At 39.2% G+C, this 12,931-nt stretch overlaps 1 gene segment (V, D, J or C); it reads left to right on the top strand.

Annotated features, from left to right (window-relative positions):
- Positions 1-3,895: 3,895 nt before the first annotated feature.
- Positions 3,896-4,360, top strand: LOC147230088 (immunoglobulin heavy variable 3-74-like). The segment is given in 2 exon segments: positions 3,896-3,938; positions 4,026-4,360. Coding segments are annotated over 2 exon segments (378 nt in total).
- The last annotated feature ends 8,571 nt before the right edge of the window (positions 4,361-12,931 follow it).

The raw sequence follows: 12,931 nt of genomic DNA, 5'->3' as shown, positions 1-12,931 counted from the left end.
CCAGAATAAAAGGAAAGGTGTACAAGACAGTGGTGAGACCAGCGATGATGTTTGGACTAGAAACTGTTACAATGACCAAAAGACAGCAGGCAGAACTAGAGGTTGCAGAGATGAAGATGTTGAGGTTCTCTTTGGGAGTGACCAGGATGGAGAGGATCAGACAGGAGTATCAGAGGAACATCATGTAAGATGTTTTGGACAGAAGGTCAGAGAAGCCAGACTGAGATGGTTCGGTCATGGACAGAGGAGAGATAGTGAATATATTGGTAGACGGATGCTGGAATTGGAGCTGCCAGGCAAGAGGTCTGGAGGACGACACAAAGAGAAGATTTATGGACGTAGTGAGAGAGGAGGATAGAGAGAATAGGGTTACATCAGGGTTGTCAAACATACGGCCCGCAAAGGGGTTCGATCAGGCCCGCAGGATACCTTTGAAAGTGAAAAAATGCATAAGACAAGGATTTAATTTTTTTTATTAAATGCAATTCAAGAATAATCCGCTAGGGGGCGCACTATTTTGGTCAGAGTAGACGGTAATCTGCGTCACTGAGACGGACCAATCAGCAGACGTTATCAATGCACCACCTGCTGCTTGTTATCACGTTGTTTCTACCCTGTTCTCCACCTCCCCGCTACGCCCTCATTAGCCAAAATGTCGTTATCAAAATAGAGAAAAGTAGTTAAAGAGTGTAGAATTGTCAAAGAAAAATGGACTACGTCCTATTTATTTACGGAGACGCACGGGAAACCTTCGTGCTTGGCTTGTTTGCAACAAGTTTCGGTATTTAAAGAATATAATATACGGCGCCACTACGAGACTCAGAGTGAAAAATATGACAGCTTGCAAAGAAACAGAAGAGATAAGATCAACCAATAACTGGCAGGTCTGAGGAAACAGCGTCCACTTTCACCCAGAGCCGAGAAATCAGTGATGCAGCGGTAAAAGCCAGCGAGCTAATTGCTAGCGAATATGTGCAATTTAAAGTTAAGTCACCAGCTTCACTACAAACTAGTATGGTGGAATTCTACTGTTCATGCAACTCCATGCATTTTCAGTGTGTATTGTATGTGTATTTATGTTTCATGGATGAAGTTTACACATTTACAGGACAGGTAAATACTTTCTTCCTTACTCATTTAATAGCACCCTTTTTAGTTTGTAAGGTGAAGGCAGAGATTCAATTTAGATTTTATATGCACATGTGTAAATGGTTATAAGTCTCATTTAATCTTTAAAGTGCATTACTATATTTTTCAATACCAATTACTTGTTAAAGTTTTGTGCCTTTGTACGATCAGTGGGATCTCATGATCACATGATTGCAATGCAAACATGTGAATGATCGAAGTAAATTTCACTTTTGTCGAAGGAAATATGAGGTGTTTCATGAAATGTTTTGTAAAGGGATTGTTCATGAAATTCCAAGATTTTCCTAATGTTCTTGTACTTCTTTACACCAAAACAGAGGAAAGATATGATATTTTGGTTATTTATTGCTGAGTATGCCATCATTTTAACGGTCCGGCCCACTTGACATCTACCTTGGCCGTATGTGAGAAATGAGTTTGACACCCCTGGTTTAAATCAATGGAAGAAAAAAAATCATTTGTTTCTTTAAGGGAACCAGGGGTTGAAAGTGAAACTCATTTATATGTCTATTCATTTGGTTTTGTGTAGTTAATGTTAACTTTGTAAATGTCTACATGGTACCTAATTGCAATTACTTTTTCTACCTATTTAAATTATTTAGAAACAAGCTGGCATTTAAACTAAATATTGGTGTGTGGTTTCTCTTTATCTTTAACACATTAAGTGCTCTTCCTCCAAATCCAGTCCTGGTCCAAACCCACATTGTATTTGTAGTAAGTGCTCCTTTTGACTCCTTTGTTTATAGTCAGCATGTTTTGTTTGTATGCAAAGTGTCCCTCCTTACTGGCCGATATAAACACGGGGCGTCTTGAAAAAGTCAGGAGAAGAGAAGTTCCCCTCAGGTCCTCTTCAGTAGCACCATGTTGTCTGTATCTCTGCTGCTGCTGCTGCTGCTGACTGCTGGATCCTGTGAGTATCACTGAGGCAGAGACACTGACAGTACCATCACGGCACACTGACTCTTATTCCTTCTACATTCAACATGGTTTCCTCCACAGGTGTCAAGGGTGAACAGTTGACACAGCCAGCCTCTGTGACTGTGCAGCCTGGTCGACCTCTGACCATCACCTGTCAGCTCTCCTATTCTGTTAGCAGCTACTGGACAGCTTGGATCAGACAACCTGCAGGGAAAGGACTGGAGTGGATTGTCAGGACTGATGGAAGCTCCACATCCTGGAAAGATTCATTTAAGAACAAGTTCAGTTTTGAAATAGATTCTTCCAACACAAGAATAACATTAAAAGGACAGAACCTGCAGCCTGCAGACAGTGCAGTGTATTACTGTGCCAGAGAACCACAATAACACAAACCATCTGCAGAGCTGAACAAAAACCCCTCTTGTAACATCTTCATCCACCAGAGGAGGAGCTCTCAGACCATTTCAGAACACTTTCATATGATGAGAAAAATCTCTTTTTGAACACAGTCCACACTGACCGATGGCAGAGATGGATTTGTCCAACTTTACTCTGTACTTGCAAAAAAAAAAGGTTCATAAATCATTGGAGAGACTTCCCAAATTGTTTCAAATTTTAATTTACATAACATATTCGCTTATTTATCCTCCAGTAGAGAAATTCACATCTAATATCCAGACGGGTATTTAGCCCCCAGATGACCAAAGTAACAATATCACAACAATAGCACTTTCAACTTGCAAAATACATATTTTATCGCCTGTTTATATATTGTATAGTTATTTTATTGCCTATCTGTATATTTTATATATATTGTCTATTTTATACAGTTTTATATTTGTATTGTCCAGGACTACAGATGGAAATTAGCTATGAGCTATAATCTTGTACAAACATCTCTGCCTCTGTGCTTAATTGTACACTGTCCTGATAAACTTCTAAACAAACAAACAAACAATAGTGACATCTGACAACACAGAGAGGTTGAAACTGGATTAAAACCTGCATGATAGTCATTTTCTAAAGACACAGGATATTATTGTCTGAAAAATATGAATTTATAGACATGAAATTATTTCTCTGAAACTTAACTCATACCGAGATTTAAAATTCTGAAACATTAATTACATTACTGAATGTAAGTAATGTTTTCACAATTTTGTAAAGTAATTTTATTTTTATCTATCTATCTATCTATCTATCTATCTATCTATCTATCTATCTATCTATCTATCTATCTATCTATCTATCTATCTATCTATCTATCTATCTATCTATCTCAGAAAATTAGATTATGTGATAAAGGTCTTTATCTTCTGTAATAAAATTACAAAAACAAAAATTACTTTTTCATGATATTCTAATATTTTGAGATAGAATTTTTGAGTTTTCTTAAGATGTAAGACATAATCAGCAATATTAAAATAATAAAAGTCTTGCAATGTTTCAGTGGATTTGCAATGAGCCCAGAATGTATGACATTTTTGTTTTTGTAAATGCGTTACAGAAGATAAAGAACTGTATCACAATATTCTAATTTTCAGACACAGTCCTGTATGTAGAATGTGTGTATATATATATATATAAATATACTCTTTTCTGTCTCATTTTTTTACACTTTACTCTTCATGCTTGCAACTTTGCTTCTGCTACCACAATTGCCCCTCGGGGACAAAAAGTGTCTCTGACTCCAAGCGTTTTGCAGAGTCTTCTCAAACTTTAGGTGATGCAAAAGGAGAAGAAGCCGCGCCCCTCTACTTGAACACTACATAAGCTTCATTCTGTCTACAACACACACATCATCTCTCCAGCAGCAGAGGCAGCGGCCATGACGGTTGTTGCAAGTATCCTCCTCTTGGGTCTCGTTTCAGGTGAGCGAAGGTGACGTCAGCTGGAGGTGACGAAGGGAGTTCTGGACGTGTCTTGTTATCTAAAGTGTGTGTGTGTGTGTGTTTCAGCTGTCCAGGGACAAACCCTCACCTCTTCGGATCCAGTGGTCAGCAGACCCGGAGAGTCGGTCACTCTGTCATGCAAAGTCAGCGGTCTTCCACTTGCTTGGCTGCACTGGATTCGTCAGAAAGCAGGGAAAGGCCCGGAATGGATCGGTCGCATCGACGCCGGAAGCGGCACCGTATTTGCCCGAACTCTCCAAGGGCAGTTTTCCATCAGCAAAGACACTTCCAGGAACGTAGTGTATCTGGAGAAGAAGCGTCTGATAGCAGAAGATTCAGCTGTCTACTACTGTGCAAGAGACACACAGACACATGAGGCCACAAGGTTGAACAAGAAGTGAAAAACACTCCGGTCTGTTTGAGAGTCAGTGAAGCACGTCAGGGATGTGTCAAGTACTTTGTCACACTGGAGAATTCCTAAAGTTTCCTTCTACTGTTGATGAACACTGTCAAATCCACAAAGAATATCTGAGCAAACGTTCTTCTTCTTTCGGCTTTTCCCTTCAGGAGTCAGCTTTCTCCATCTAACCCTATTCTCTGTATCCTCCTCTCTCACACCAACTACCTTCTTATCTTCTCTCACTACATCCATAAACCTTCTCTTTGGTCTTCCTCCAGACCTCTTGCCTGGCAGCTCCAATTCCAGCATCCGTCTACCAATATATTCTCTGTCCCTCCTCTGTCCATGACCCAACCATCTCAGTCTGGCTTCTCTGACCTTCTCTCCAAAACATCTGACATGTGCTGTTCCTCTGATACTCATGTCTGATCCTCTCCATCCTGGTCACTCCCAAAGAGAACCTCAACATCCTCATCTCTGCAACCTCTAGTTCTGCCTGCTGTCTTTTGGTCATTGTAACAGTTTCTAGTCCAAACATCATCGCTGGTCTCACCACTGTCTTGTACACCTTTCCTTTCATTCTGGCCGATAGTCTTCTATCTCTTCGTACCCCTGACACTTTTCTCCACCCATTCCAACCTGCTTGGACCCGTCTCTTCACCTCTTTTCCACACTCTCCGTTGCTCTGGACTGTTGACCCCAAGTACCTGAAATCCTCCAGCTTCTTGATCTCCACTCCCTGTAGCCTCACCGCTCCACCCGAGTTCCTCTCATTCACACACATATAGTCTGTCTTGCTGCGACTAACTTTCATTCCTCTCCTTTCCAGAGCATACCTCCACCTCTCTAGATTTTCCTCTTACCTGTTTTCTGCTCTCACTTCAGATCACAATGTCATCCGCAAACATCATGGTCCATGGGGATTCCTGTCTAACCTCATCTGTCAGCCTATCCATCACCATTGCGAACAAGAAGGGGCTCAGAGCTGATCCCTGATGGAGTCCCACTTCCACCTTGAACTTCTCATTTCCCCTACAGCACACCGTACCAGTGTCTCACAGTGAGCATACATGTCCTGCACCAGTCTAACATACTTCTCTGCCACTCCAGACTTCCTCATACAATACCAGAGCTCCTCTCTTGGCACCCTGTCATATGCTTTTTCTAGATCTTCAAAAACACAATGCAACTCCCTCTGACCTTCCCTGTACTTTTCTATTAGCATTCTCAACGCAAATACTGCATCTGTAGTACTCTTCCTAGGCATGAAGCCATACTGCTGTTCACAAATGCTGACTTCTGCTCTCAGTCTAGTTTCCACTACTCTTTCCCATAAACTTCATTGTAGGGCTCATCAACTTTATCCCTTTATCTTCCATTTGATATCATTGGACCTAAAGTGTCTGTAAAAGACAAAATGTGAAGATTTCAGGTTGAAAAGATAAAAACGCTGCATTCGTCCAAATGCAATTTGTATGATACTTCATTCAGAAGGATCCGTGTTCCCTCTTGTGTGCGACGCAGAAGAACGAGCACCAGCAAGAACATGAATTCAGCTTCTTAATCAGCGGTTGCGGCTGTTGAACCTGCTGAAGAATAAGCCAAAAAAAAACAAACAAACAACCCACAACATCTGATGGATATTTTCTGTGAAAACAATGTGACCTTTGAGGACCAACATGTGTAATGACAGGATGACCATAATATACACTATTTATTGATAAGTGAGTGAAAGGCTGCCATGAGGAAAGTGTTATTCAGAATTTGATCCTTAAATCCAGCGTTTGACTGGTCTTTCCATGAGTTATTGTTGAAGAAGATGATCTCTCATGGATCTGAAGTGTCCACTGCAGCATGGATCTTCATGAAAGCAGTGAAGATTATGATTCAATGCATGAAATCATCCAATTATTATATACATGTGCGAGTTTTGGCTCCTTTGTTTATAGTCAGCATGTTTTGTTTGTATGCAAAGTGTCCCTCCTTACTGGCCGATATAAACATGGGGCGTCTTGAAAAAGTCAGAAGAAGAGAAGTTCCCCTCAGGTCCTCTTCAGTAGCACCATGTTGTCTGTATCTCTGCTGCTGCTGCTGCTGCTGCTGACTGCTGGATCCTGTGAGTATCACTGAGGCAGAGACACTGACAGTACCATCACGGCACACTGACTCTTATTCCTTCTACATTCAACATGGTTTCCTCCACAGGTGTCAAGGGTGAACAGTTGACACAGCCAGCCTCTGTGACTGTGCAGTCTGGTCGACCTCTGACCATCACCTGTCAGGTCTCCTATTCTGTAAGCAGCTGGTACACAGCTTGGATCAGACAACCTGCAGGGAAAGGACTGGAGTGGATTGTCAGTGGTGCTCGTGGAGACACCACATACTGGAAAGATTCACTGAAGAACCAGTTCAATATTGAAGTCGATTCTTCCAGTAACATTGTGACTTTAAAAGGATAGAACATGCAGCCTGCAGACAGTGCAGTGTATTACTGTGCCAGAGACCCACAATAACACAAACCACCTGCAGAGCTGAACAAAAACCCCTCTTGTAACATCTTCATCCACCAGAGGAGGAGCTCTCAGACCATTTCAGAACGCTTTCATATGATAAGAAAATCTCTTTTTGAACACAGTCCACACTGACAGACAGCGGCGTTGGCTTTAGGGTTGGACCTTCTAAATTCTCAATTGTTTTAAAGGTTGGAGGGATTTTACTCTTTCTTGGCAAATTCAAATTCAAGTTCTTTCTCAGTTTAACGTTAAATACAAATACATACATTTCCAATCTCCTTTAGTTAATTTTCTTTTGTGCTGATACAAACATGAGCTATAAAAATCTATTTTTCATCAATCCTGAAATAATTGTTTGCCTTTGGTTCTTACTGTGATTTTCAACATTTTGTGGAAATAGAAAAGTACGCTCCTCTCCAAGTTATTCTAAGTGACTCTACTGGTAAAAAAAAAAAGGTTTTTTTTTTGTCAGAATGTTAAATCTTGATAAAACTACTTTTTACCCAGATTCCACATTCTGACAAAAATGAATTCAAAGAATTGTTGAAATTTTTTCATTCTGTCAGACAAATGAAATATATCTCATCAAATCTACATTCAACATTTAAAATTGAATGAATTCCAATTATTTAAAGCTCTACGATTTGGACAACTTGCAGAATTTTGAAACTAGAAACGAGAATGATGTTTTCACGCATGTTGTTTTTATATTTTCGGTTCCTTAACATCTGTTGAGCCTTTCCGCTCTGGTGCAACATTTGTTTTAATTTGCATCGAATAACTGAGAAACCAAATGTTAATTCCTAAAAATCTTCAAAAGCTTATGATCTGAACTAAATGTCAGGCTTAAATAAGAAAGAAGAGTTTGTTTCCATGTGAGATTTCAGCTTTGTTTTCCTTCTGTCTCCGTTATATAACCGTCCAGAAACAAAGTCTCGGGTGAATAAGCAAAGGAAAATCAAACAAATCGATTATTCATGTTGAAAATGCAAATGAATGTCAGTCATAAGGAGGTGGAGTTTGCGTGTCGGCGAGAAGACGGGAGAGTCGCATCGGTCCACCATGTTCTCTGTCGTGCCGATGCTGCTGCTGACCGCCGGATCCTGTGAGGAACTTTCCCTCCGATCGACCGCTCGGAAACACCGTCGTCAGACGGCCGTAATAATGTTGTGGTGTTTCCACAGGTGTGAACGGTCTGGATCTCATTCAGTCAGACTCAGTCGTCGTGCAGCCCGGACAGTCTGTCGCCATCACCTGTCAGCTCTCTGGTTATTCCGTCACCGACAACAACTATGCGACCGGTTGGGTCAGACAGGGTGAAGGAAAACCCATGGACTGGATTTCTCATATGTGGGGGGGAGGAAATTTTTACCAAAATGATGTTTTGAAGAACAAGTTCAGCTACAGTCGAGACACTTCTGCCGGAACGGTGACACTTAAAGGACAAAACCTGCAGCCTGCAGACAGTGCAGTGTATTACTGTGCCAGACACCCACAATAACACAAACCACCTGCAGAGCTGAACAAAAACCCCTCTTGTAACATCTTAATCCACCAGAGGAGGAGCTCTCAGACCACGGCTGAGTCCAACTTCACTTTTTGGGGAAGGATAAAAAACTTTATTGATCCCCATAGGGGATATCCCTTTGTCACCACAGCAGCGTAACAGTCATAATGTCAACAAAAAGGAGAAAAATAGGAATATAGATGGAAAGACTGAAGATGGCAAGACATCGACGAGTAAATAGACATCAGACAACAACAGCGACAACATCAAGGATAACAATGGGCAACATCAAGGAAAAAAGAGGCCGAAAAATACACAACCAGAACTAAACAATATAATTAGAGTGACAAAAATAAATAACAATGAATAAAATAAAGAAATAAAAATAAGCAGGATGTGTGCGGGCCGGACCATAGACTGGTAGAAGTGTTGAGGAGCTACAGATGTCAAACGACCTCAGTCTCCCAAGGAAGAACATCCTGGTCTGACCCTTCCTGTCAGTGACGTGCGGTGAGGTTCAGTACATGCATTCACACATACATACATACAAACATACACAAAAACAAATAAACATACATACATAAATATACATTTATATGTGTGTATATATGTGTAGTTATGTATATGTCATTGTATTTCTTTGTATACGTATGTATGCATATGTGCATCTATGTATGTATGTATGTATGTGTGTCGATGAGTATAAGTATGTTTGTATGTAAGTATGTGCATAAGTATGTATGTATGAATATATGTAGGTGCATATGTACATATATGAATGTGTACATGTATGTATATATATATGCATTTATGTATGTATGTGTGTATGTCTTAGTATATGTAAGTACATATGCGTGTATCTGTGTTTGTATGTGTGTGTGTATGTATATGTATAAGTACGTTTGTGTGTGTGAATGTAAGTACATGCATAAGTATGTACATGTGTTTTCATGAGTGTATATATATATGCATGTATGTATGTAGAAATGTTTGTAAATATATTTGAATGTGTGTAGAAATGTAAATATAAGCAAAAGTAGTTTCATAATTACCTATATGTATGTATACAGGCATATAGAGGTATATGTGTATGTATATGTATAAGTGCATGCGTGTATGTATGTATGTATGTATGTGTGTTTGTGTGTCTGTGTGTGTGTATGAGTACATTTGTATGTATGTATGTATTGAAATGCCTATGTATGTTTGTATGTATATAGAACTGTAGTTCAATATGTATGTATAAATGTAAGTAGATGTATAAATACTTATATATGTATGTATGAATGTATGTATTTATGTATGTAAGTATGTGCATAAGTATGTATGGGTGTAAGTATGTATGAATGTATGTCGGTGCATATGTACATATATGAATGTGTACATGTATGCGTATATATATATACATATATATGTATATATATATATATATATATGCATGTTATTTATAAATGTTTGTAAATATTTTTGAATGTGTGTAGAAATGTAAATATGTGCACAAGTGGATTCATAATTATAATTTTGTATGTATAGGGTATGTACATGTATATATATGTATTAAGGTATGTATTTATGTGTCTAAGTAAGTTTGTAAGTATGTATGCATGTATGTATGTAAGTACAAAGGTATACGTTTATGTATGTAGAAATATATGTAAATATGTTCTTATGTGGAAATGTAAGTATAATGTATGTATATTTATGTATTTGTGTATTTATGTATGTGTGTATGTATACATGTATATATGCATGTATGCTTGTATGTATGTTTGTGTATGTATGTGTATAAGTACGTTTCTATGTATGTATGTATGTATTTTCGTACATTTGTATGTTTGTATGTATATAGAAGTGTAGTTAAATCTGTGTGTATGTATGTATGAAATGGCTGGTGAGGCGCTGACGTCATCAGTCAGATTTACAAACATATGAACCCGACAGAGTAGCTTATTCACCATTTTATTGGCAGCAGATAACGTGTTTTGTTTAAAATATCATATCAACATTCTTTACATATACAAACTGTCGCATAGGAAAAAAGCACATAAAAAAAAAACGTAATAACTCTTACCTTTACTTATAAATGAAGTCCATGCGCCGCTGAGCAGCGCTAAGCGGTTTTCCTTTAGCTTAGCATCGTGGATGCTGATGTTGAGTCTTTGCTGTTCATTCAAAGCCAAATCTATCCTGGACATCCCCAATGTTTTTAGGGCGATTTGACTTTGAATGCGAGCGGCCGACCGCTCATGTTTGATGGTCAGAAGTTGAGAAAAGAATTCAGGAAAAGCAGAAAAGGCGCTTTCTTACTGGACATCCACACAGCAGCCTTTTTAAACATTATTTATTGATCTTATTGATAAGTGAGTGAAAGGAAACCATGAGGAAAGTGTTGATTCAGAATTTGATCCTTAAATCCAGCGTTTGACTGGTCTTTCCATGAGTTATTGTTGAAGAAGATGATCTCTCATGGATCTGAAGTGTCCACTGCAGCATGGATCTTCATGAAAGCAGTGAAGATTATGATTCAATGCATGAAATCATCCAATTATTATATACATGTGCGAGTTTTGAATGCTTTGTTTGGATCCAGCATGTTTTGTTTGTATGCAAAGTGTCCCTCCTTACTGGCCGATATAAACATGGGGCATCTTGAAAAAGTCAGGAGAAGAGAAGTTCCCCTCAGGTCCTCTTCAGTAGCACCATGTTGTCTGTATCTCTGCTGCTGCTGCTGCTGCTGACTGCTGGATCCTGTGAGTATCACTGAGGCAGAGACACTGACAGTACCATCACGGCACACTGACTCTTATTCCTTCTACATTCAACATGGTTTCCTCCACAGGTGTCAAGGGTGAACAGTTGACACAGCCAGCCTCTGTGACTGTGCAGCCTGGTCGACCTCTGACCATCACCTGTCAGCTCTCCTATTCTGTTAGCAGCTACTACGCATCTTGGATCAGACAACCTGCAGGGAAAGGACTGGAGTGGATTGTCAGTCGTGCTGGATCCACCACATACTGGAAAGATTCACTGAAGAACAAGTTCAGCATTGAATTAGATTCTTCCAGTTACATTGTGACTTTAAAAGGACAGAACATGCAGCCTGCAGACAGTGCAGTGTATTACTGTGCTAAACACCCACAATAACACAAACCACCTGCAGAGCTGAACAAAAACCCCTCTTGTAACATCTTAATCCACCAGAGGAGGAGCTCTCAGACCATTTCAGAACACTTTCATTTGATAAGAAAAAATCTCTTTTTGAATGCAGGCCACAGTGACAGACAGCAGCGTTGGCTTTAGGGTTGGACCTTCTAAATTCTCAATTGTTTTAAAGGCTGGAGGGATTTTATTCTTTCTTGGCAAATTCAAGTTCTTTCCCAGTTAAACACAGTTAAATACAAATAAATACATTTCCAATCTCCTTTAGTTAATTTTCTTTTGTGCTGATACAAACATGAGCTATAAAAATCTATTTTTCATCAATCCTGAAATAACTGTTTGCCTTTGGTTCTTACTGTTATTTTCAACATTTTGTGGAAATAGAAAAGTACGCTCCTCTCCAAGTTATTCTAAGTGACTCTACTGGTAAAAAAAAAAAAAAAAATGTTGTTTTTTTTTGTCAGAATGTTAAATCTTGATAAAACTACTTTTTACCCAGATTCCACATTCTGACAAAAATGAATTCAAAGAAGTGTTGACATTTTTTCATTCTGATTTGTGATTGGGTATTTTTCTCGATCAGGTCACCTGCTCTATTTCACACAGCTTCTTTCCTTCTTCCCATTATTTCAATGGGAAATAAATGAACATTGTGGTGTGCAAACAGAAAAGTGAGCTCCTCTTGTAGTGAACTTACAAGTCACTAGTAAGTAGCTTCATGGTAACAGTGCCAAGGCTTTTCCTGCGATCTCACCTGTCATGATTACTGATATAGACTTGATGCAAGCAGAGAAATGAATGGTTCATTGTGGGTGTTTATCTGGGAGAGACTCCCTCCAAGCATGTGAGAGGCAAAGTGGGAAAAGACAAAAAGATGAATTTGTTCGACGTGTCAGACGTTGACTAAAAAAAGAGTTGCGTTTGAATCCAGAGGAGGAGCTTTCAGACCATTTCAGAACTGTGACTTATTATAAGAAAAATCTCTTTTTGAATGCAGTCCACAGTGATAAATATTGATTTCTTAGAGTTTGGACTTTCTAATGTCCAGATGATGTGACTGCGCTGATGCTTGAGCTGCCCCAGATCAGGTTAGACACCAAGTTAGGCTATGCAGTGTGTGTGTGTGTACGTTTGTGTACGACTTTGTCAACAAAACAAAAAAAAAAACTCACTAACCCAAGCTTACTGTTCTGTATATTTCCTGTGTATCTTGTATTTGCAAGTGTTATTTGCAGTCCTTATGTTTTCTATTGTAAGTCGCTTTGGATAAAAGCGTCTGCCAAATGTAATGTAATGATGTTGGTGGTTTGATCTTTCCATAAACAATTTGCAAAGTCCAGATGCATCTTAGTCTCTAAGCTACAGGTAAGAAATCTTTGAAATTTGGATAGAC

The sequence above is a fragment of the Fistularia commersonii genome, chromosome 10, assembly GCF_037954325.1.
Source record: "Fistularia commersonii isolate RoL2024-O1a breed Wild chromosome 10, RoL_Fcom_v1.0, whole genome shotgun sequence".
Lineage (NCBI taxonomy): Eukaryota > Metazoa > Chordata > Actinopteri > Syngnathiformes > Fistulariidae > Fistularia > Fistularia commersonii.
Note: the sequence above shows the minus strand (reverse complement) of the source record. Positions and strands in the feature narration are given on the sequence as shown.